Source organism: Vidua chalybeata, chromosome 8, assembly GCF_026979565.1.
Source record: "Vidua chalybeata isolate OUT-0048 chromosome 8, bVidCha1 merged haplotype, whole genome shotgun sequence".
NCBI lineage: Eukaryota > Metazoa > Chordata > Aves > Passeriformes > Viduidae > Vidua > Vidua chalybeata.
This window is the reverse complement of record NC_071537.1, coordinates 19,530,628-19,555,592: the sequence shown is the minus strand read 5'-3', so window position 1 is coordinate 19,555,592 and position 24,965 is coordinate 19,530,628. Positions and strand designations below refer to the sequence as shown.

General features: G+C 43.8%; 1 protein-coding gene across 2 annotated transcripts in view; it reads left to right on the top strand.

Annotated features, from left to right (window-relative positions):
* GBF1 (golgi brefeldin A resistant guanine nucleotide exchange factor 1) overlaps positions 1–22,866 on the top strand; it is a 102,213-nt gene extending 79,347 nt beyond the window's left edge. Inside the window, exons 17-40 of one of the 2 annotated variants that reach the window (XM_053949442.1) lie at positions 390–478; positions 3,416–3,618; positions 4,045–4,168; positions 4,467–4,592; positions 5,183–5,265; positions 7,498–7,734; positions 8,654–8,747; positions 11,341–11,517; positions 11,991–12,055; positions 12,160–12,283; positions 12,857–12,928; positions 13,801–13,895; positions 14,341–14,494; positions 14,708–14,930; positions 16,160–16,323; positions 16,634–16,880; positions 17,276–17,463; positions 18,409–18,559; positions 18,910–19,040; positions 19,393–19,494; positions 20,075–20,188; positions 20,424–20,601; positions 20,796–20,933; positions 21,246–22,866. In XM_053949442.1, the coding sequence (XP_053805417.1) occupies positions 390–478; positions 3,416–3,618; positions 4,045–4,168; positions 4,467–4,592; positions 5,183–5,265; positions 7,498–7,734; positions 8,654–8,747; positions 11,341–11,517; positions 11,991–12,055; positions 12,160–12,283; positions 12,857–12,928; positions 13,801–13,895; positions 14,341–14,494; positions 14,708–14,930; positions 16,160–16,323; positions 16,634–16,880; positions 17,276–17,463; positions 18,409–18,559; positions 18,910–19,040; positions 19,393–19,494; positions 20,075–20,188; positions 20,424–20,601; positions 20,796–20,933; positions 21,246–21,532 (3,566 nt within the window). In that variant the 3' untranslated portion in view covers positions 21,533–22,866. Of the gene's footprint in view, positions 1–389; positions 479–3,415; positions 3,619–4,044; positions 4,169–4,466; positions 4,593–5,182; positions 5,266–7,497; positions 7,735–8,653; positions 8,748–11,340; positions 11,518–11,990; positions 12,056–12,159; positions 12,284–12,856; positions 12,929–13,800; positions 13,896–14,340; positions 14,495–14,707; positions 14,931–16,159; positions 16,324–16,633; positions 16,881–17,275; positions 17,476–18,408; positions 18,560–18,909; positions 19,041–19,392; positions 19,495–20,074; positions 20,189–20,423; positions 20,602–20,795; positions 20,934–21,245 lie in introns of both variants that reach the window. The other variant, XM_053949441.1, reaches the window with a different exon arrangement.
* The last annotated feature ends 2,099 nt before the right edge of the window (positions 22,867–24,965 follow it).

Genomic DNA, 24,965 nt, shown 5'->3' with positions numbered 1-24,965 from the left:
CTATTTATACTTACTAGGTGTTGCATGTCTTCTGGGAGAAGTTAGATCTGATGGGTCACTTTGGGTCAAAAGTGTGTGAATTCATAGCAGTGCTTAGAGTTTTGAAGGAAGTTAGGGGCTCTCCAGGGAATCAGTAATGTACGTAGCCAAAATAGCCAGAAAATTAAATCTTGTGGCTATGTGAAATTGTCTGAGGCAAGAAGCTACTATGCAATTATGAAGAAAATGTGGGTGGGAGGAATGTAGTAATTAAATTGAAGTGTGACTGCCATTTGCAGGACAGCATATTGCAGCAAAGACTCCATGACTGAAAGTTATTATGGGACACTGCCATGCCTGAGTGCTGTGCTGGGGATAGATTTGACTGTAATGATGCTTTGTCATTCTAGCTGAGAAGAGTATCCCCAGGAAACCTACTCGATTTTCTTGTATCCTTCCAAGTCCTCAGGAACTTATGCAGATTAAGAACAAAAAGAAGGTATGGTTTGAAATACACTACAGGTGGATCTTTGAGTGTTCTCATTTCCCATCCCATGTGGGCTTTGCATGACTGGTCATACCTCAGAAATTTTGAGTTCTGGTCTCTGCTGAGCAGAATTTAAGAGTCAGCCACTGAAAATCCTGCTACACTGTAGAGACACCAATGATTATTACCTGTTCTGGTTTAGTTGTGCAGAAGGTTGCAAGAAGTGTTGGGGAAATTTTGTGGCACAGTTTGTAAGCTAGGTCCATCTGATTTCTCGGTGGGAAAGTCTCTGGATTTAGTTTTTATTATATGGAGATAATCAGGTACTTTGATCAAAAAGGGCGGCTTCACTACTCTTATCAAAGATGTAAATGGGGAGCGTACCAAGAGGCCTGTAGTAGAAATTAACTGGTCTGCCATTCTGATTTGGTAATTCTTATGTTTGCTTTGTCATAAGGATGACCAAAAAATTTGTTTTGGTTGTGGTAAAGCCACTCTTTGTTTTCAGAGTCTGTTTCCTTGAACCTCATTAGTCCAAGTTATAGTCTAAACTTAGCACAACTTTTCCATTCCCTGAATGGGTCTGGTCTAGGCCTAGTGTTGGTAAAGGTACTCCATGCTAATGGCTTTGTATTTATCTGCTATCCTGTGTCAAATACATGGTACTGGGGTGCTCTTTCACGTCCAGAGAATGGGTGAATATATCTTAAATCCCCAGGGGTTACATGGGACTGTTCAAGTTTTTTTGTTGTGCATTTCTTGAGATTTTTTCCATTCGTGTATGTTCTTTGTACATATTTTGTTGTCTTTGCACAACATATGCATGAGGTAGGTTCATTTCAGGTGTGAGAGATTACTAAATTTCAATATGAAAATAATGCATGTTCTGGATGAAACATGAGTGGCCATACTATTTGTAGGTAAGGAGATGATATAGGAGAAAGGAAATTAGGTCTTTGAAGGACTCTCTGGTGGTAAAAAGAGAAAGGGTTTTTTATTTGTATCTGACTAAAAGGCTTCTGGCTTCTCTCTCCAGCATAGGTGGTTTTATTTTACATTTTTGTAAGGAATTGATGGTCATATTTGTCTGAACTTACTTAATCTGAAAAAGAATAAAATACAATACATCTCTTTCCTCTGCTGCCATACTAATCTGTGCTTTGTGATCCACTCTGGCTGTCTCTGGATCTGAGTGTAATTTAAAGCATTGGTTTCTCTCTAGGAAGTTTACTGCAGTACTTGGGAAACCTTTTTCTTTACCTACAACACAGTGCTGCAGTGGGGTAATGGTAACTGGCTTCCCCAGCTACAAGGACAGTGAGGGGAAGTGATCATCAGTGCAGTATTCAAAGGAACCACTGAATTTTGCCTTAAATCTTGCTTTCATAGCAACTTTGCTTGATGGACTCTGTGAAAATCCGCTGTTGAGAAGAGGGCTTGCATAGTGCTTCCTCTGTTCTAACTGAAAACCTTTGGTAATACTCTGGCTTTCCTCTGCTGGAAAACAAGTTTAGAAGAAATCAAGAGTAGGGGGCAGGAAGACGTTCACAAATCTCTGAGTTTGCCTAGGGAAAATTGTTACCTGATTCTACATCTCCTAGTAGTTTCATCCTAAGCAGATAAACAGGGCACAACAAACACTCAGTTTTAGTTATGTTGATGCTGACCTGGCACCAGCATGTTCTCCTCCCTTTAACCTCTGAAGTACTAAACATTACCACAGTTTGAAGGAAGAAAAAAGCTAAATGAAAACAGAAAACAAATTGTGCATCAAACAGAATGTTTTCTTTGATGTTTCCAAAGGTGGTGGAAGAAGCACAAGACTGACATGATTGCAAATGCAGTGCAAACTGTCAGTCCAGTCTCCTTTCAAGTGGTTTTAGGAAGTCTGTGGACTCAACCAGTCCGTAGAATATCCTTGGTCTTGGGTTTCAGGACTTACAGCTGAATAGAAATGCTGCCAGTGTTATACAGTCCCTTCAGGCCTGTTAGAACAGGGCACTGCATGGTTATTCTTTCATTATGGCCTCACTGGGTCTCTGTGCAGTCCATGCTATTTCAGGGTCTGTGTTTCATTGCAGTTTTGAGGATGCTCACACAGGCAGGGGAAGCAGACACCAGAGGGTTGGTGGCTTCTGAGGTACTGAGAAACCCAGGGGAGCTAGTAATCATGATGGTCACGAATTTAGTTCACTAGGTCATTGCTAGCAGTCTGATCATGATAGGAGCTAACAGGGAACTGACATTTATTCTGGTTTCTTAGTAAAGTTCATACCATTGTTTGTGCTTTTGGTTTTTCTGAACACCACCAAGAACATTGTTAACCCTTTCTTAGCTGTTTTTCTACACTGTGACTATGGTACAGTCTAGTTTCCTAGGAGGGCAGATTAGATGACTTCCTTTCAGAACCAAATATGTATCTGCTCTTCCCAGCCTACAAATAACCTTGTCCGGCTGGAATACCTGATGTTCCTGGGACCATCTCTTACACATGTTGAGTAAGTGCTGAGGATTCTTGCTGCCTGTCTCCTAATGGTGAGGTAGTTATGAGAACCTGGAGCCAGAGGGACAGAAGAGGACAGTAGAGCAGTGCTGCTGTTGTAACTAGGTAGGGCTGATCTTGCCACTTGCCTGGGGTTTATCTGCTGTGTTTACAAATGAGAGCAGGTGAGGCATTTGAAGTAGCAGAGCTTATTGCTTGGTTAGCCATTAAAGCTTTTTGGACATGGCAGCTCATGCTTACTCTGTCCAGTACTATTTGACGATAAAACCTTGTGATGAATGCAGGTTTTCTGTCCTTCATTAGCCTTTTTCCTGGATTACACAGTACAGTAAATTTGATCATGCTGAGGCTGATCTTTCTTCTGTTTTGTTTTTGGTTCAAATGCCAAGAACAATCTAAAATGAGAAATGCACTTCAAGCTGTAATTATCAGAATGTCTCCTGCAGCTCCTGATAACCGGCACAGAGCAGTTCAACCAAAAACCAAAGAAAGGGATACAGTTTCTGCAGGAGAAAAACCTTCTTGCCACCCCCATTGACAACAATGAAGTGGCCAGGTGGTTACGGGAAAATCCTCGCCTGGACAAAAAGATGATTGGGGAATTTGTGAGTGACCGTAAGAACATAGACTTGCTGGAAAGCTTTGTTGGGTGAGTATGCTTCTGTATCTCTTCAGTCAGGAAACAGTGAAAGTTAAGAGTTTAGTAATAAAAAAAGCAGTAGAATAGGTAGTTCCTGGAGGCATTGGATTTCTATCACTTGGTTCTCTCTGTACTGCCATGCCTTAATTCTGTGCACCTCTTGCATATGGTAACACCTTAGATATGTTTAAGTATGATATTTGAGCGCCTTTCAGCTGGGCCAGTCTCCGGGAAGACTGGAGAGATAATTACATACATAATCACTTGTAAGATTGTTGATTCTCCGTTATTGTTTTTGGCTGTTCATGGTATATTTCTTTTCTTCTCTCCTCACCCTCCTCTCTGCTGTCTAAGCAAACAAGATTGTAGTTATTAAGTTTATCCTACCTTTCCCTTCTTGTTTCAGGTTCTCATTGCATTTCATTGTTTTTGCAGGACTTTCAGCTTCCAAGGTTTAAGGCTGGATGAAGCTCTACGACTTTATCTAGAGGCCTTTAGATTACCAGGAGAGGCACCTGTAATTCATAGACTGTTAGAAGCCTTCACAGAACATTGGAGGGTGTGTACTTGGTGACAGAAAGCTTGAAACTGTATTCTTTCTTGTCCATCTGCTTGCCATGGTGGACATGTCAGATCAAATGGCCTATATAACTGTGCTCTGCAAGCAGCAGCTGTTGTTTTGTAGGAGCTGGCAGTGGTAAATAGATTCCTGGGCTGCTTTTTAGAAGCTGGAGCCAGAACCTGGGACTTTTGTTTGTCCCAGAGATGATTCAGTACTGTGGTTAGGAAAATGGCTGTTTTGGTCACTGATATCACTGTTCCTGTAGGATTAATTTGTGCATATATTTGCCTTTCAGAAATCAAATGGGTCTCCGTTTGCTAATAGTGATGCCTGCTTTGCCCTGGCCTATGCAGTTATTATGCTGAACACTGACCAGCACAACCACAATGTCCGCAAGCAGAATGTCCCAATGACTCTGGAGGTGGGTGTTTCCAGTGCAGGCATCTGTCTTCTCTGCTTTTGAAAACAGTCTAGTACCTCTTTATATCTCAGTGGCATTGTCTCTTTTCTTTGGCCTTCACTCATGTACACAGTAAGCTGGAGTGCAGCACCACAGCTGATACAGTTTGAGAGAATAGCTGTAGGCAAGAGACAGCCTGAAGAAATAGCTTCTCAGAAAACTTAGCAAATTCTTCAAGGGGCTTGTGTTTCTGTGAGCAATCTGTATCCTCAGACATGGTAACACAGAGAAGGTTGTTCTACTGCTGTGGGCTTCTACAGAGTTCAAGTCATGTGAGTGCCAGTGCAGTGGTACAGGCCTGCCATTCTGATGTCCAGCCTCAGCTAAGCACGTGTTGTGTCTCTGCTCTTTCCTTGTGAGCACAGACAGGAGATGCTGCACACTACACTACTCCCACTAAGAATAGCATTTACCTTTGAATTTTGAGACTGCATGTAGAAGAATGCAGGAAAATCTCTTTCTGGCCCATGAAAAAGAAGTGGAGTACTGATCCTAGCCAAACAGTCAAAGTTGGAGATACCAGGAATTAATGCTGGTCTAACTTTTTTCAGGAGTTTCGGAAGAACCTGAAAGGTGTGAATGGAGGCAAAGACTTTGAACAGGACATCCTGGAAGACATGTATCATGCCATCAAGTAAGACTCAACCTGTCCATCCCCATGTTTGCAGAGAGCAAAGCAGAGTTGTTGGGTCAGTGAGATACCTGGAAAATATGGAGAGAGACTCACCAGTCATGTGCCTGTTTGCCTCAGACCAAATTCCAGCTCCCTGTGGTGTTGTGGTAAACAAGCCTGTTACAGCACATGGATTTGTATCTTGGATTTTTGCCACGGTAGTTTAATCCAGATCTTAAAATAAATTTTAAAAATATGTTACTTCTATGAATGTGGAAAATCATGCCTGAGCAAGCACATGTGAAATGCTGTATCTAAGAAGGCTTTGTTCTTCAGGCCAGGCTTTTAGAGCTGTTTAGAACTTTTTATGTGGTTCAAGAGATAATCTCATCCCCAGGGCAGCGCTTGTGTCCTGACACAATGTGTCCAGGTCTCTGTTTAACATATTCTGCTTTTGAGCTCTTCATATGAGGCTGCTGTCTGCACCAGCCTCTTCTGTTACCCTTGAAGCTCATGGCACACAGAGCAGTATTTGAGGAGAGTTCCTGGTGGCTGAGGCCCTTTAGTGCACAAGCTAGCTTTGGGTGGGAAGCTTTAATAATAGCTCAAAACCCAGTAAATCAATAAATCCAGGCTCAGCCAATTTGAAGCTGAGAGGATTACATCTCTGAAGAGATAGGATGTGACTGAGTCTCAGCTGATTTCCATCTGCAGTGGCAGGCAGCAGCTGGTGCTGGAAGCAGGGCAGTGTGATTGGGCTGACCCTCCCTTTTGAGCCTTCTCCAGGAAGGTGGGGTGATGCCTGTACTGAATATCTGGAAATTCTTCAAGACGTAGCTCTACCTTTCAAACAGAGCTGTAATTTTGATTGGCCTCTCTCCCCTGAGGATGTTCTTAATGTTTTGAATAGTACACTGAGCATATACACATAATGTTTGTTACCCAGTGCCTTTATCCCAGACTATTTCCCTTTATCCCCCCTTCACCAGATATTTCAGCTTTTCCAGTATGGTCTGTGATTAGGATAATTGATGTATCATTTCAGTATTGCTCCATCTCAGATAGATTGCCCCAGTGTCATAGTTGAGATTGAAGAACTATTTATTTGTATTATTAGGGGAAAAAAATAACACTGCCATCTCTATGAAGTAGTGTGTGATCTTTTCAGAGGCTTAGCATTTTGCTTTTGACCACATTTTCATTTCCTGAAACCTTCCAAGTAAACTCATTCACTTGCTTCTGGTAATTTCAATCATATATGAAATTTTAGAAATAATGCACTGTTTACTGCAAACTTACTTCCCTATATTATCCCAGTAATAACAGCTCTTGTCAAAATATGCCAGCACCTGAAGCTGAGAATAGCTTATTTCTTATGCATAAATCAGGAGCAATTTTTATAGTTGTTAGCACATGAAAATTGCCTCTTTGGCAATTGAAGTATGTTATTTTTTGATTGTTGCAGAAAGGACTCTTCAGATTTGCTGTAATCTGCTATTCTTAGTGGCTTTGAGGCTCTTGTTCACTTAGTTGGTCATTTGTGGAGGATTTTCTCTTGTGCATTGATACCCAAGTCTAGAGAGTAGGTATTTAGGCTTTATGTGTTTTAGTCTAGGATTGCAACCAGTATTTGGCATTAATCATAATTGTTTTATTACTGTATAGCTTCATCCAAGTTAGAATAAGGAGCTGTGGTACCCTGGTTATAAATCACCCATCATACTTTTGGTTTCTTGGTTTTTTTAAATTTTATACTACTTTCCTTTCTGATATTTGATTTTGGTATAATATGAATATTTCCATTATTCTTATGCAAAGATATGCTTGCCTACTGGTGACTGAATGTAACTATTTAATTCTAACTGGGAATAATGGTATGAAAAGAGCACTCTAACATGGTGAGAGTTGGATGGAGGTTGAAGCTTTGCCAGTGTGCTGTCCAGAATTTCCCATCATTTAATGGCAGTATGTGTTATGTTTTGCACGTGTAGCAGTAGGTACCTGCTTCTTCAATACTGACCATACACAGTTGCTGCTGTGTGATTCTGAGAACCACCAGACTTTATATTCAGGATATCTAAGAAGGGCAGGCGAAGCAGGGAGGCCTAGGAAAACAGAATGTTTCAGGAGCTGGCAAAATCATTCCAGAATAGGTATTGCTTAGCTCTGGGACTACGTAATGAAAGACACTGTGTAAATGTTAGATTTGGCTCAGAATGAAAAATTCAATCTTTCTGCTTTCCTCCATTGTAGAAATGATGAGATAGTGATGCCAGAAGAACAGACGGGTCTGGTGAAGGAAAACTATATCTGGAATGTCCTGCTGCATCGTGGTGCCACTGACGAGGGAATATTTCTCCATGTGCCTCCTGGAAGCTATGACCATGACCTCTTCACCATGACATGGGGACCCACCATTGCAGCACTTTCTTATGTTTTTGACAAGAGTTTAGAGGAAACAATAATCCAGAAGGCTATCTCTGGTTTCAGGTGACTCTTACCTTCATAAAGACCCAGAATAGTAAAAGTGGGACCATTGGCTCCTGTTTATCTGCTGGAGAGACATCACAGTGAATATCAAATATTGCTTTTCCTAGCAATTAAAAAGCACTTTTTTATGACCTACGATCCTCTAGTGTTCTGTCATTTGTGTCAGTTCATCCCATCTTGACCTCTCTGGCTTGCCAGTCACTGTTTGGCTTGACTGCTGTGCTGCAATAAATTAAAGTGTCCAGGGTACATATTTTTAAACTCCAACCTGGTTACATTTAAAGGACCTACTGACACAGCTAGGCTGTTTAGAAGTGAGGGGGAAAAGTCACTCAACTGGCACAGTGATGCTGACAGAATCTCCATGTAGGAACAAAACCTTTCATGTTTATGATCCCATAGCCGTGGCTGAATGGGATGTGGGATTTCTGTTTTTTTTCATTCCAAGATAACCAGTACTCACATACTTGCCATCTGTGAGCAACTCTATTGGAATGATCTTTGGTCATGCTTAGATCAGACTAAAGGATGCTTTAAGCATAGTTTTAATGCTTTGTTAATACACTACTGTAGCCATGATATCTTGGAAACTGGACTTCAACACTACCAACAATCTCAGCAACTCTCTTATGTTAGGACAGGAGGTTGGATATAATGCTCAGGTGCAAGTGGTCTGTCTGTTTAGAATAATTTATTTAAACTGATCCTTGCATTAGCATAGACAAGTATCAGTATCTGTGGATAAGGATTGAGCTTATTTAAGCAATAATAGTAGACTTCTATACATAAGCATTCATTATGCATGGGTAGAGAGGAAGGTCTAAAGTGTCAACAGAGAGGGTGTCAGATTTGCTGTCCTGTAGATAGACTTGCTTGTGCTGACTTAGTACATTATTTTCTGTTTTCTTTTTTTTCCCAGGAAATGTGCAATGATTTCTGCTCACTATGGCCTTAGTGATGTGTTTGACAATCTCATCATTTCTCTCTGCAAGTTTACAGCTCTCAGCAGTGAGGTAAGTTTGCAAAGAGGCAGAAAAAAGCATGACTTTACTACACTGGAGCTCTCTTCCTCTGTTAAGCAGCAATGTTTGCTTATTTTAGTTATCATTGTATGTGTAGGTATCTATCAGCCCCTGCCCAGAGTTTTCTGAAGGAAGTAATGAGAAATGTGTAGTGAAGTTGGACTTCCATAGGACAAGTTCAAATATGCAAAATTTCTTTTACTCACAAGTATCAGTTTGTGCAGAGCAGAAATGCCTTGATGTAGAATTGTTTATTCACCTATTTGATCTGAAGAGACTTAAATCTCCCTGTGATCCCAAGCAAGTTCATACATTTCAGATACTGACTCTTCAATTACAGGGTTTATGCAGTGCCAAGGGGGACTGTTTTGTGAGATGAACTTCCAAAGCGTAGGAGCTATGTAGATGCACAGCCATAAGCATAAAGGGCTTAGAAAAACAAATGCTTTGAATTGTCAGTTAGGGTGTGGACTCTGGTAATAAGCTGTTAGCCCCACATTTGGCAAGCCCTGAAGACTCTTTCTTTGGGATGTACCATGAGAATAAATTCAGGGTGCTGTGGTTAGTGCAAGCTTTATTGCTCAAATCTATTTGTGTGTTGCAGCATCCGTCTGTTTTTCCCCAAAGTAACAGACAGTGTGTGGCAGACCATGCTGTGTACTAAGAGTAGTTGACAGCAATTCCTGTAAAGGCTCAGAACTCCCAAAGGATCTCACAGTATTGCTCTCAGAACCTGTGCAAGACCCACAGTGAGGAGAACAGAATTGCCACACATATAGGAAAGGGAAACAAGATGATTCAAAACTGAAAGCATTGGAGTAAAAAGGCCAAGACAGGTAAATTTTTTAAAGACAAAGAAATCTCAAGCAGAGGGTTTGCTTTAGATTCCCTCTTCCTCTACAGCTCGCAACAGTAAAGAATACAGTATTTGATCATCCTCAGGCACACCAGACCTTGAGACCACCAATAGGTAACACAAGCAGAGGAATGTCTGCCATGAAACAGTTTGACACAGATTTACACAGCAGAAGCAACTAGACTAGACTAAGCCCTCAGATGCACCAGTTATTGCCAGCTGCATCCCATCTTGTTGTGAGACTGGAATCTGGAGCTGTCTGAGGTCTGAGTTAATCAAGTAAGCATGTCTTTTGGTGATGACGTAGAATCGGGGACTTCTGGATTTGAAGAAGGCTGAGTTCTTATCTTTGGCCAGATTTGAAGTACATTGATTACTTTCTGCTGTCCTAAATTCCTGTAAGGCTTGGAGACAGTAGTGGGATAGGATAACTGAACGAATATTTAAGAGTCTGGAGGAAGGAAAGAAGGAGGAGTCCTCTTCAGGGGACTAAAGAGTCAAAGCAGGCATCCTCTCCATGCACTGTAATTGCTATGCATGGCCATTTTGATTGAAAGAAGGGAAATGGAAAGGAACATGGAAGGTCTTTAAGTGATTAGGAAAAATGAGTTCCCTACTTCATGATCCATTGTTAAGACTCACTGACTCAGTATGTAAGTAGTAGCAAAACCTGTGTGTGTGATTTTCAGTGATGTGGCTTCTTGCCACAATGCAAAATCAGGCATATTGCTGTTTGCACCCTGAGACTTCAGAGATACAGGTATTCATGTAGTTTTCCCATAACAACAATGGAAAAAACCCAAATTGGTTTTTGCATTTCTGCCAGATTTCAGATTGGCACTTCTAATGGAGTTTGCTTCTAAATCAAAGACCCATTTTGATAACAGTTTTTCCATCAGTATGGCTGAAGCAAGAGATAGTTTTTCTGAACTTCAAATCTGAGATAGGGTACACTGACTCCTTCAGTCTCTTGTCTTCTCTTCCATTCTTGGCGAGGAGATAAGTATGGATTTTGTCCACATAAACAAGAGAATGGCAAAGCCCATCTCTTCTGAAAAGGAAGATTGCAATGATTTTAAGTCACTGCAGAATCATGGAGCATGTTACACTGTTTGATATTAGCTCACGTGGATGCTGGTTTTTCCTTGTTTTGGCAGCATATGCTTGGTTGGTTTCAATGACTTAGCAGGCTTTTTGTATTTTGAAAAGCTGTGAGTGCGTTGAACAGATTATGAGGATTTGAGATCTAGCAATCATGGGCAGAGACTCCACGTTAGGATTGAATTACTTTGAATCTTGCTGTTAGGTAATGGTAGGAGTAATTTTGCAAGTCAGTAATGGTTTTGGCCACAGTTCCCTTCTTTAACAGCACAGCAGAGTAATTGCTGCTTCCAGAGGAGATGTGGTACTTCTTGTAGAAGGCTTTGATCCTGAGCTGAGTTCCTGTAGCAGGATAAATTAGTGGGTTTTCAGCAAGCACTTTCAAAATGTTCTGAGTTGTCATTCTTGGGGAGTTTATATCTAGATTATTCAGTGATTCGACTTGTATCAGGTAAGCTACCTTGTGCTTGTTTTTGTGCAAAGTGGTTGTGAGCTGAGGAGTTATCCAAGCATTGTACAGAGAATTGTTATCTTTCCCATAAACAGTTCTGAAGCATCTGTCCTAATTTCTGTTGAAAAGAAAACATCTCTTTCTGACTGATTGCCACCGCCTCTTCTTTCCTACAGTCTATTGAGAACCTGCCCACTGTTTTTGGAAGTAATCCCAAGGCCCATATTGCAGCAAAGACAGTGTTTCACTTGGCCCATCGCCATGGTGACATTCTGCGAGAGGGCTGGAAAAACATCATGGAGGCCATGCTACAGCTTTTCCGAGCAGAGCTGCTGCCCAAGGCCATGGTGGAGGTAATAATTAGCTGGCTGGTGGATAACTGAAGAGTGAGCAGAGTGAGAAGCTGGCTTTTCATAGAGCCAGTTCCAAAAGTAGGAGAGCTCTCTTGTGAAGGCCTGGTTTTGGTAAAATGTGTACAGAACCTGGAAGCCTGTGAAGGGTATAATGTTCAAGTTGTGTGCAGCTTCTTTTGTAGCTTGTTTCTTTTTCTCTCATTTTATTTCATGTTGGATTTGAGGAATTCCAGCATTTATTTTACTTGAACAGATTCTGAATGTTGTGCAGAAGCGGGACATGCTTATAGGCATGAAGTGCTAGAGCACTGCATTGGTGTTACCAGATGTGAATGGCACTTTACTGACAGGATAATGGGGTGAAGAGCTGGGTTTGACTGCACACATATGGGCTGTTTGGTGTAGTGTTTCATCACTAAGAGGAATATAATGGGGTTGGGGAGGTCATATGCATGTCCTCGTCTATGTTCCAGGTTGAAGACTTTGTGGATCCTAATGGCAAAATCTATCTTCAGCGTGAGGAGACACCATCCAACCGGTGAGTGGCGCAGAAGTCCCAGCCAGTCTTTTTTGTACCAAATAAGGTTGGAAAATAACATGATTTCTTGTTTTCTTACTGATGCTGTATCTTCTGATTTGCAGTGGTGAATCAACAGTACTGAGTTTTGTTAGTTGGCTCACCCTCAGTGGGACAGAGCAATCTGGTATGAGAGGGCCATCTACAGAAACACAAGAGGCAAAGCGAGCAGCTTTGGAATGCATAAAGGTAACCTATAGGCTGTTGAAGAACCTGGTTTTTTTCTAGGTGACAATATGGGTAATAGGCAACAGAAGCATAAATATGCATGCTGCTTGGCAGTATTGCAGGTAACAGGAGACTTAAGAACTGAAAGAATCTACAGAGGCGCATATCTTCATTGACAGCTAAAGGTTAGTACCTTTGTGCTGCTGTGCACAAAGGTACTAACACATCAAAACAGGAGTGATTCCTCAGGCTGGGATCTGCCCTGGATATCACAGTCCTGTATTCAAAGACAAATTAATTAATTCTCAAACAACTAATCTTTTCCAAGATAGTGAAAAGGTATATGGTGCCTACAAAATCTGAACCTGAGGTTTGACCACTCTGTGGCCAGAGGAGTCATCTGATAAAATCTGTCTAGCACAGATCAAGTCTCTTAAAAGTAATTGATGTTAAAAAGCAAACTAGTTGGAAGGAGTTTCCCTCCAGATAACAACTATCTGTGTCTTTCCTGTGAACATGATGTGTTTCTGGAGGATCTGTGTGTATGTCTTCCACAACCCCCAAATGCACAGTTGTCTTTTCTGTGTTTTGCAGCAATGTGATCCTGAGAAGTTGATCACAGAAAGCAAATTTCTCCAACTTGAATCCCTCCAGGAGCTCATGAAGGTGAGAGAGGTATTGGGCAAGGGACTGGACAGTAGTGGAACAAATATGCTGTGCATGATAGTGGATATGTGCTGTGTACTCACTTAACTCCTCTGTCCTCAGAGGAGGTCTTGGAACTATTGGGGTTGTGAAACTAGTCTTTAGTTCACCTGTTAAAAGTAACTTCTGTGCTGGCAGACACAAATTGCTCTGGCAGTAGAAGAAAACATTGAATTGTGGAATGCATTCTAAGAGCCTTGAGAACTCTCAGCAAATGTTGGAAAGTATTTGTAGTTCTGTGCCAGAGCTTAAAGATTTTTCAGGTGTACTTAATGAGAGAATTCCAAAAGGCCACTCTAGAGGCAAGAGCTGTACAGAAATATTTGACAGTGTGTCCCTAAGTAGTATGGTACCTGGCTGCTGTGGAAGATATAATAAAGCTGGACACATTAGCCTTTGGGCTAGAGAAGCTCATCTCCCTGGGGGAGTGTCATCTCAGTTCTGCGGGAACATTGTGCTCCTACTCCGATTGTCAGGAATTCTCCCTTCATATACAAGCTGATGGCTTAAGAAGAATAACTCCAGTATTTGTAGTCATTCTTAGGTATGCCTGCTTTTTCTGTACTTCACATATGAGTAGCAAGAAGCTACTGGATATCAGTTCCTCTTCATCTGAGACACATTGTCAGAGTTTAACATCTTTTAAGTTCATATTGTATTTTACATAACAAAATTTATTTTTCCCATAGATTTAGCTTGACCTTTATCCAATGCCCTTGACTATGCATGACCTCACTAGACAGTGGAGTACAGTTTTGGCCAGACTCAAAGCATTCTGTTGATTTCCCATTTTTGGGAGCTTGTGATTCATAATAATACAATGGCTGTTCCAGGCACTAATCTCTGTGACTCCTGATGAGGAGACATATGATGAAGAAGATGCAGCCTTCTGCTTGGAGATGCTTCTGCGCATTGTTCTAGAGAATAGGTATGACCTTGAAATATGTGCACATTCACTGTAATGTCCCTGCTTTACTGCAGCTGCTGCCTGGGTCCAGAGAATGAGTTCCTTATGTCCGTGATCCACAGCTGAAGCAGCATGTGGCTGTAATTTCAGGGCTTAACAATTCCACTGTAGCATGTGCAAACAGAAAGGCTATTAGCTCATGAATTAGCGCTTGATGTCCTGAAATCTGGAGAATATAAACTAAACTCCAAAGGGAGAATTCTCTCACCTGATTGCTTTGCAAGTAATGAGTAAGAAGTTTGATCATTTTGTTGTTTCTGTGTGTCTGTTCCTGTATCTCCCAACTGGAATTTTTCATTGAAGTTAAGAAATGGTGGATTAGCCTGGAGTTGTGGGAGAGACTGCTGGATCCTGCTTGTCTCATGTCCTTTCATTCTACCCTTTCCCTCCTCCTTGTTGTGGCTAGGGACCGTGTGACCTGTGTCTGGCAAACTGTCCGAGACCACCTTTATCATCTCTGTATCCATGCAATGGAGTTCTGCTTCTTGGTGGAGAGGGCAGTGGTGGGGCTGCTGAGACTGGCCATTCGACTGCTCCGTCGAGATGAGATCAGTGCACAGGTAAGGGATTTTTGAAAGGCAGTTACTGGGGTTTTGTGGCTATACCCAGTGACACAGGAAAGCAGTTGCTGCTGGATGGACCCATATTTAACGTGTCCTTGCTGCAGGTAACAACAAACAGCAATTGTAACTAGCTCTAATAGATGAAGGAGAACATTGCTAGAGAATGGAGTGTAAGTAGGGTCTGTTATTCTTGTCTCCTTCTCTGGCCAGGTTCTCCTCTCACTACGTATCTTACTTATGATGAAGCCAAATGTGCTGTCCAGAGTTAGCCACGAGGTTGCCTACGGCCTCCATGAACTCCTGAAGACCAATGCTGCCAACATTCACTCCGGGGATGACTGGTACACGCTCTTCACGCTCCTGGAGTGCATTGGGTCTGGGGTGAAGCCACCCGCAGCCCTGCAGGTTACAGCAAGGGCAGATAATGACACAGGTAAGACAGGCCAGCTTTTGCTAGGAAATCTGATGCTTGCCTGCCAGATAAGCAGCTGCTTTCTCAAGCTTTTCAATTAGCAAAGGGGACTGCAAGAAAACAAAGCTGATATTAAACTACATTAGCAAGATTAAAGACCAGCACCTGCTGTTCACTCCTCATGGTCTGTTCCTGTCTCTATTCTGCCATCTCTTCCTATTCAGTGAGCAGCAATCCACGTGCTAGTCCCTGAGGGGCAGGGGGAGGAAAACTGATATCAGTTCTGGCAGCTGTAGGAGGTCTTTGCTCTACCCAAGGAGCATTTTCTGCTGGTTGTGCTTTGGTGCTTGGGTACTGTAATCTCTTATCTGGACATGTAATGTAAACCCAGCTGCTGTTCCTGTCATACTTGCTTCTTTTGTGGGACTGACTCTTTTCTGTCCCCTTTTTAAGGTTCTCATAAAATGAGTTTTCTTTAAAATTATATTTCCAGATCCATTTGCATTAATGGTCCCTGAACCATTCCTACAAGACCAGTGCACTATTTCTCACTTCTCTTGTTAGGAAGGTGGTCTTTTCAGAAAATTGTTCAGTTTTGCTTTAGCCAGCTGTCAATATATTTGAGGCTGATGTCTTCAGACTTCTAAAGCAAAGAGCAATAAAGGACTTTTACTGAAGGCTTTTATTTTTCTCTTTGCTTTTCTAGAACTTCTTTGATAGGTCCGGATGCTTTGTGCTAGACAGATGGGAGAAGCATGATTTTTAAAAATACTTATGGACTTTGCCCCCTGGATTAATGCAGAGCTGCCTCCTATTATGTCTCTCCTTTCTTTTTTCTTTACTGCTTCTGATTTTGCTGATAGAGCAAACTGCTTGACTTGGCACCTTACATGTCAAAACATTAGTTCTCTACCTCCTGAAAATGTTTGGTGCACTCTGTTCACAGCAAATCTGTCTGTCTGCTGATGAGTTTCTAGATGGTGTTGAACAATGACAGAATAAGTTTTTACTTCTAAATAACATATCAGTAACTTAAATTTGTCCCTTGCAAGGACTTCTCTCTTGGGACGTGGGAAATTTAAGGTTATCCTAAATGTCAGGCCAGGTAGATCTGACAGGTGTAGAACATACTAATAACCACTTGTGGTTCCTGGTTGATGCTGATCTGGATGGCTTCTCCCTTATCCACAGCTACTCTTGCAAGTTCTTGATTTGGCTTTGATCTAAATCCCATGTCTTTTGTCTTAAAGGTGCTCAATCAGACAGCGAGGTGTCCTCCTCCTATCACCCAAGTGACATGAGCCTGGACCGTGGCTACACCTCTGACTCCGAGGTGTACACAGACCACGGGAAGCCAGGCAAGATGCATCGCTCGGTCACAGATGTGGATGTCATGAACAGCGGCTGGCTAGTGGTGAGTAGCCAGTGGGCTTCTGGTGACCAAAGAGGACTACTCCTACCATAGTTGTGAGCAGAGGGTGTGGTAGTGAGAGAAAGAATAAGACAGTAGAAAAAAGAGCTAAGATGAGCTGATAATATAAAGGCAGAATGGGGAGAGACACAGATGGAAAGGAGAAAGCTTTGAGGCAAATGAGGAAGAAAGGGAAATGCACCATACAGAAACATTGCCTCTTGGCTTCTGAAGAAAGGCCCTTTCAGTGTCTGCATTAGATGCTTCTTGTTATGCTACCCTCTCCTGCTTACGCGCTTGCTGTGATCTGCAGGTGGGGAAAGATGACATCGACAACTCCAGATCCACTGCTGGGCTCAGCAGGCTGGGTCCATCACCTCTTGTCAACCAGTACAGCCTGACGGTGGGGCTGGATTTGGGCCCACACGACACAAAGTCTCTCATGAAATGTGTCGAGTCCCTGTCCTTCATCGTGCGAGATGCTGCCCATGTTACACCTGAGAACTTTGAACTCTGTGTCAAAACAATACGTATCTTTGTGGAGGCCAGCTTGAATGGGGGTAAGATGGCCCTTCACTTGTCAACCAGGATTCGGCTTGGGGTGGCCAGTTGGCAAGCAGTATGGAGTATACTGTCATGAAATGAGTCCCCAACCCAAAGAAAATGGTCTACCAGGAGAAAAGTGTTCTGTCTCCTGCTAGCAGCAGGGATCTTATTCTTATCCCCCTCCCTGGGATGGAGGGGAGGTCTGGAGTTGATGTGGAGACAGCCGTGTCAGCTCTTGTGGAAAGTTGTTCCTGCAGGGCACCGGGTCCCCTTCAGGCAGGTAGTGGTCATTTCAGAGGACAGGACCCTTTGCTGGGGATATCAAAAGGTGGCTGCCCTGTTTCTTGAAAAGCAGAACATTTTGTAGTGGACTGTTGTAAATGGAATGTTGTTGCCTTTTATATTCTAGGCTACAAGTCCCAGGAGAAGAGGGGGAAGAGCCACAGGTATGACAGTAAATCCAGTCGGTTAAAAAAAAAGCCAAAAGACAGCTCCACACGGCGATCCCGCGTCTTGAGCCAGCACCAGGCGCATACACACAGTGATGAGGACGAGGACGAGAGCATCCCTGCCAGCTACCACACTGTGTCTTTACAGGTTAGTCAGGACGTAAGTATAGCAAGGATTTCCTCCTCTCCTTTCCCATTCTTAGGGCCTGGCTAAGTAATCACTGGAATTCTTTATGGGGCAAGGGAGAGCTGCATCCTGGATAAGTGGGCACTGGATGGCAGAGAGTGTCTGTGGGGGCAGTATGTGGTTCTTCAGTGAAAGAGGAAGGCTGCAATTTGTACTGGCAAAAGCAGACTAGCAATGGAGAGAGAGGCCCTCTGAAAAGCAAGGAGGAGGTCTGAAGCTGTGAGTCACTGTAGTAGGTAAGATGGATTAAGGTCATTTGAAGGCATGAGGTTCCTGTTGGATTAGCAAAGAGTCTGACAGGGCATCTGAGCTTGAGGAAAGGGGAAAGCCCTGTTGGCTGAGGCTCTGGAATTTGAAGTACAGAGGACTGGGCTAAGGGAGTAATTTCTCCCCAGGTGGTACTTCAAAGGTGTGAAGGCACAGGCCTGCTGACTGCCAGGGTGTTGGGTCTCCGTTCATTAGTAAACTGACTAAAGTGTTGTCATGTGCCCCTACAGGCAAGAGAACTTTGCATGTGCTTCACATACCCCTTTTAAAGAAAAAAAAGTTGCAGAATTGTTCTGGACAGTACAGGTGAATCACTGGATTTATCCCTCTGCCTGGGAGAGTCAATGCTCTGTGCCAGGAAAGAGCCCATTCTTCCTTTAGACAGGACTGGAATGGTGTTCCTCAAAGATGGGATTAATGTGGCTACTGAACTGACATAAATCTTGTTGAAGATACCTGGCACTTGACTCTGACAGACAGCAGGGCCTGATACCATTTCTATTACTGTGCATGGTTTTGTGTATACAGAAAGAAGGCTTGAGTAGCTTGAGCCTTTTAGCCTTGTTTGAAGAACAGCAGAGATCAGAGTTGCTTCAAAACTTAGTCCTGTGTGTTTCTTACTGTGCCGTGTACTTGCAGCTCCTGGACCTCATGCACACCTTGCACACGCGAGCAGCTGGCATCTATAGCTCCTGGGCAGAGGAGCAGCGACACCTGGAGACAGCAGCCAGGAAAATCACAGCGGATTCCCGAACACTGTGGTCCAACTGCTGGTGTCCTTTGCTACAGGGTAAAGCCATCCCCTGGTGATGAGAGCGAGCAGACACTCTTCCAAAGTAATGGCAGGAAAGTTGAGGAGCCAAGAACTAACTGCAGAAAGCAGGGTTAGGTTGTTTTTAGGGTCTGTTGTAATTGAAAAAGAACTTGGATCAGATTTGGAAAAACATCTGCAGGATGAATTAGCTGCCAGCATGTTTCTGGATCTGGTAGTAGATTGCCAGTCTGTATAATCCTTTTTTTTTTTTTTTCCCCACAGAGAGTTTTTGATCTTCACAAGAATTTTTACTCTAGTCTGGGGAAGTAGGGATGTGACACTCTTCCTTTGGGCTTGTGGGCTTTGCGTGAACCCCTCTCTTGCAGGTATTGCCTGGCTGTGCTGTGATGCCCGACGCCAGATCCGGATGCAAGCACTCACTTACTTGCAGCGGGCCCTCCTGGTACATGATCTGCAGGCCCTGGATGCCCTGGAATGGGAGTCCTGCTTCAACAAGGTAACCACCTGGCTGGCATGGGCATGTGAGCAGGGCAGCATTGTCATGAAGAGCAAAACTGTGTGCAGGAGTGTTGTCCTACTTCAGCACTGTCTTCTTGAGAAGCTTGTTCACTGCAACAGACAAGATGTTGCCTATTCTGGTCCTGTGAAAAGTTCCTCTCTGCTTAGGCTTCTGACAGGGCCTTTTGGATTATTGAAGTGGATCCACTCATGCACATACTGTTGCTTCCATCATGTCCTCTGCCTAGAAGCCACCAGTGCCTACAGCCAGTGCCTTTCTGTAAGGCTGTCTGTTAAAATCTCATCAGTCATTTTTCAGCTCTAAAATATCCATGTGTCGGATCCAACAGGTGCTGTTTCCTCTGCTAACCAAGCTACTCGAGAACATCAGCCCAGCTGATGTTGGTGGGATGGAAGAAACTAGAATGAGAGCCTCAACACTACTCTCCAAGGTGAGCACACTTCTGTTGCCTAGGGAAGTTTAGGGGAAACCATATTCCTCAAGAAAACCAAACTGTTTCCTGTGTTTGCTTCTCAGCATCTCTGATCTGGACAGGTGTCAGGTTGCTAGTTTGGCTATCTTCAGTGCTAGGCTTCTTCACCAGCTTCTGCTGCTGGGACATGCCTTCTTTCCAGAATGGTCTCCAAGATTCTAGTCCTTGGAAAAGTTGTCAGGAAGAGGTTTGTGACTTTATGATAGAGAGAGAGAGAAGTATTTCACTAAACATTAGTTGAAGACAGTCTTTTCTTGGGGTGAAACGATGCATGTCACAAGCTGATAGTTGTGACCTGAGGCAGAGGTCTGGAAGGGCTAGAAGACATGATGATGCAGACTGCAGTGGCCTTCCACAAAGGAGACAAGATCCACTCCTTCACATACACACCTCAGAAGAGTGGGGGCCTGAGGATGCCACAGTCCTTTGCATGTTCCCAGCCTGCCACAAGGAGGAGGAATCCAGATTTGTGAGACTGGCTTGTCAGTGAGCAGCAGCCCCTATACTACTTGGTGACAGTAGTTGTGTTTTTTCCCAGGTGTTCCTACAGCATCTCTCCCCACTGCTCTCACTGACCACCTTTGCTGCCCTGTGGCTCACAATCCTGGATTTTATGGACAAATACATGCACGCTGGCTCCAGTGACTTACTGGTAAGGTGCTGTATGCAGTCCTTTGGACAATCATTCATCACATTTTAACCTTCTAAACTTGAACAGTGTTTTGATTTGCTGTGGGTTTTAGGGGGTTTTTAAACTTTTTATTCCTTTCCAAACCATTTTGTTCCATGGTTTCTTGCCCTGGCCACAGTTTTCAAGGCAGCCCGTTGGCTGTTGGAGCTTTGTTTCATTGCTGTCTGTCCATTCTGTGTCCTCTCTTTGATCATAGCTGGAGGCCATTCCAGAGTCTTTGAAGAATATGCTGCTCGTAATGGATACAGCTGGAATATTCCACAGTGCCGACTCACGGACAGGATACTCAGATCTCTGGGAGATCACCTGGGAGCGCATTGACTGTTTCTTACCTCGGCTGCGGGATGAGCTCTTCAAACAGACAGTCATCCAAGGTACGAGAGGCCGGGAAACCTTAACCTTTTGGAGCAGTACTTGCACCTTGTCCAGTACCTAGCTGCCATACTGCCTTGATGCTGATGAAGTGAGTTGTAGGAGGCTGTGGGAACTTGGCACAAGGGCAAATTGAGGGAGGGTGAAAGGAGTTGAACAAACTGGTGTGGTCTCACTGCATGTTTTGTCTTCCTAGATCCTGTCCCAAACATACCAGTGGAGCAGCAGCATCAGAAAACAATAGTGTCTGCACTGCCCCCTTCTCCTGTGGGGGATGTGAGACCATCCACCCATGTGGCTCCTTTGGAGAAGCCATGTGAACCGGGTGTCAGTGGTGAGTCCTGTTTTCTTTTTTCTGGAATCACTTTCCCAGCATGGTGGCATGGATCTGCTTTTCCTTGCTTTAGCATGATCTCTGGTGACCAGGCCTATAGTGTTGTGAAATGTTGTGCTTCCATAATGATAAGTTATTGCTGAGGTTATTGAGGTGGGCAGAATGCCTATGATTGACCCCTGCTTTTCAGGGCCTTGTATGAAGGGGCAAGTCTGAAAAGGCCCTTGAACTGATTTTTAGCCCTGCTTTGAGCTAATAGGTGACTTTGTCAGGACCTGTGTAAGGATCTATTTTGTCTCTTCCTTCTTCCAGAGTCTGAGAGAACCACTGCATCTGCCTCACCCACCATCAGCACCTCTGCCTCTTCTTCCTTCCCAGCATCAGCTTCAACAAAGTCAAGCCCCGTTACAGACATACCTCCTACGACAGCACAGCCGCCGCTCATCCTGCAGCCTCTTGCCTCTCCCCTGCAGGTTGGAGTGCCACCCATGACTCTTCCAATCATTCTCAACCCAGCCCTAATTGAAGCCACCTCTCCTGTTCCCCTCTTAGCTACTCCACGGCCCACTGACCCTATGACAAGCTCTGAAGTCAATTAGTTGGAGGATGTTGGAGAACTGTCTGCTGAGGAGGCTCTGTGGGTGGAGGATGCTGGCCAAATATTCTCTGGTAGTGGGCATGTTTGTTTTAAAAGATGATGCTAACCTGAGCAGAAGGGCTGTTGCCACAGTCCTCTGGAGCACATCCCGTCCTGCTCCCTTCTTGTGGCATCACCTAGAGATCTGCCCAAAAATCCCTGTCTTCATGGAGGAGTGCCCAGTTCCACTGACCAGTCTCCTTCCTGCCTTTGCAATCTCAGGGGCCAGGCAATGCCTGTGCCCAGCAGCCTGGGACCAAGCTGCCACCAGTTCATCTGGTAAAGAGGGAAAACTTATTGATATCACACCAGAGAGGGGCTGCAGTACAGGACTGCCTCTCAAGATTACTGAGTCCAGTCCCTGGGCAATTCCCCAGCCATTCCCTAGCTTTCCTGCTGACACTTCTGGTTGTACTGCTTTGTTTGGGATCTGAGCACACCTGGGTTCAGCAGGTAGAGAATTTTATTATAAATGTGGATTGCTTACAGTACAGCTCTCAGTAGGACTTCTTGCCTGCTGGTACATGCTTTTCTTCCTGCAATACGAACGACAGCAATCCCCAAGCCAAATAGAGATTAAGTAGCAGGCGAATCTGATAGGGGCTTTCATCCCTTGTCCTGTAAATGTAATCAGGCTTTCTGGTTGGAGAAGGCAAATCCAGAAGGCTCTGCCTAGCTGAGTAGATGAGAAGGCAATGCTGAGAGCAGAGCACCATGGCCATGTCTCACACAGCACTCGTGGTGCAATCATGTATTGTTTGCCACTCGCTACACATTGGTCTCTGGGTGACCAGCTCCTTCCTTAGGAGAACATCCTCTTCACCTACAGATGTGAGGATCTGTGGCACCTGCTGACAGATGCTCAGTAGGTCTGCAGTGGTTTCTCTTGAAAGCTCTGAAGAGATCGCACCCTTCTGCATCTTCTTGTTGGCATCCCATGCCCTTCTACCCCCAGAAGGCCCCTGCAGCTGAGGCCCTGGCAGTGATTCTTGTGCTTCCATCTTGCCGCAAGGACATCCCGCTCTTCCCCCGCTCATGTCCAGAGCAGAGCTGGCTGCCTGGCAAGTGCTGCATTGCTGATCCTCCTCCCTTGACTAGTTGGCTAAATTCTCAATAATTTCAATCTTGGAAATCCCCCTGGTGACTGGGAGGGGCATGGGTGGGACTCCAACCCAGTGTATCCTGTAAGGAGAGGAACCTGCAGTTGGTGTGGGAATACCACCAGTGTACATACAGAGTAAATGGCTAAAATACAATGGACTTTTTACAGTGTAATAAATACATCCTGTAAATGAATGTTCTGGTGTTGCACTCCTTTTCTGTCATGGAATTTTGGCTCAGAGCTTTGGGAAAAGGGGAGTATGCTTGTCAAGCTGTTGTGCCCTGGCTTCATATAACAGTGCTCTGTCTGGAGGGAGCACAGGGGGACTTGTCAGCTTGGGGTGGGGGGCTGCAATGGAGGTTAGCCATCAAGGAACTAATCAGGAATAGTTCCCAGCATGGACAAAGCAGAGCTGTAATAGTGAGATTGGCTCTTTCAGATGGCAATAGTTTCATGTGGGCTGTAAAATTTTTGGTGTTACATTGGTGTATGCTCATGGACCACCAGGACTGAGGGCAGAGATGAGGGCTGAGGAGCAGGTGCTCTGCTCATCTGGTCATGGTGCCAGAACATAGACCTTGGTGACAACTCAGCTGACATTGGTGATTCTCTGATGAAGAAGAAATCCTTGTTTCCATGAACAGGACTCAGAATTGGAGAGGGTGTGAGAGATGCTGGGCTCGTCCAGAGCTAGTGCTTGCCATGGATTTGAACAACTACACTTCTGGTATTTTCTACTTTGTTTCATGGCAAGATCCACACAGTGCCACAGTGTCCTTAGAGCTGTGTGAGGCACCAGTGCCTTGTCTATTCCAAGAGACTCGTACAGACTTGGTAAGGGGGTAAAAACCTGGGCGTTTGTTTAAATTGCATGAGAAAAGGTCTAAATATTGCATAATGCAAGAATAATGTGCATACTAGGAAAGTCCTGGTAATAAATCCTGGTTCCCTAACCCCATTTGTACCATTCCTGGAATATTTTCGTGCTGCAGCTGTCTCTTCCTCACCCTCCACTGCCTGTAGATTGTCTTTCCAGCCCTCAGATATTTTCATTAATGTATTTGAGTCCTTGTGCTGCTCACGGTGTGGTTCTGTATCCAGCCCCCCTCTCTGTCTTGTCTTTCTGAGCCTTCACTTCCATTTACAGCTCTGTTTTTCTGCTTGTTGAAAGCTTTAGATTATTAACCCTTTGTAAACCATTGCTCAGTTGTCAAGTACCTCAATGTCAGGACTGCTGCCTCTGATCCCCAGGCCCGGGTGATCCTCTGACTTTTTGGGGTGGTGTCAGCTAATAGCAAAGCTCCATTTTGATAGCTGCCTTCCAATAGCTGTTTTGGGCATATGCTGTGTTTTAACACATGCTGTATTTGCAAACCCAGCTTCTACTGAGAGCATTATGTCTTAACTCAGACAATTATGGTGCAAAGCACAGGCCACCTGAGAGAACTGCAAGAAGTGGGACTAGAATGGAAGGAATGTTGACTGGAAAGACAGAATTGCATTTTAAACAGTTCTCACTAGACTGTAAATAGGAATGGACTGGAAAACCAGAAAAAGAATTTTTTGAATGTTGTTTGGATTTTTCAAGAATGAGGTTTAATGTTAGAGAGAAAAAAGTATCAGAGAAAGTATTGAACAGAAAGGAGATTGGAATCAACTGACAGGTAGCATGTGCTACCTGATAGGTTAATCAGTACGTCTCTTGAACTCTCTTTGTAAGTTAAATTTCATAAAAGCCAGTCATACTACTAATGGCTGCTGGTGGGGAGCGGTGTTTACAACAGTAGCCCTTAGATTTGTGTTAGCATATACTTTTTCTAGTCTTGGACTTCTTTCTCATTTTTACTCAGGGCCTGACTAAGTATTTTCCAGAGGAGGCTGAACAGACATCACTGTGTTTTGGATTTACCTGCCTCTTCTTTTTCCATTTACACCAAGGACATTTACTGCTAAAACAGAATAGAAATATATACTGGCATGTGCCTGTAGAACATTTTACTGTGAAGCTGGTGCTTTCCTCATTGGTATGAAGCTTACTAGTGTGAGAAGTCCTATGGAATGATAAGCCCTGACAGTAAAACTTACATTTGGCACTGAAACTTGTGAAACAGAAGCACTGCTGGTTTCAATCTCAATTTAAAAATTGGGTCTGAGCATACTCAAAAGGTCTGTAAGAAAGATTTCCAGGATGTATCAACAGTGAGCTGGCTTTTTCAGAAGTTACTCTCAGTCCTATAAATGCCAGCTGTTGAACTCCTCTGGAAAAATGTATGCGTGTTACAGAGGGTGATGT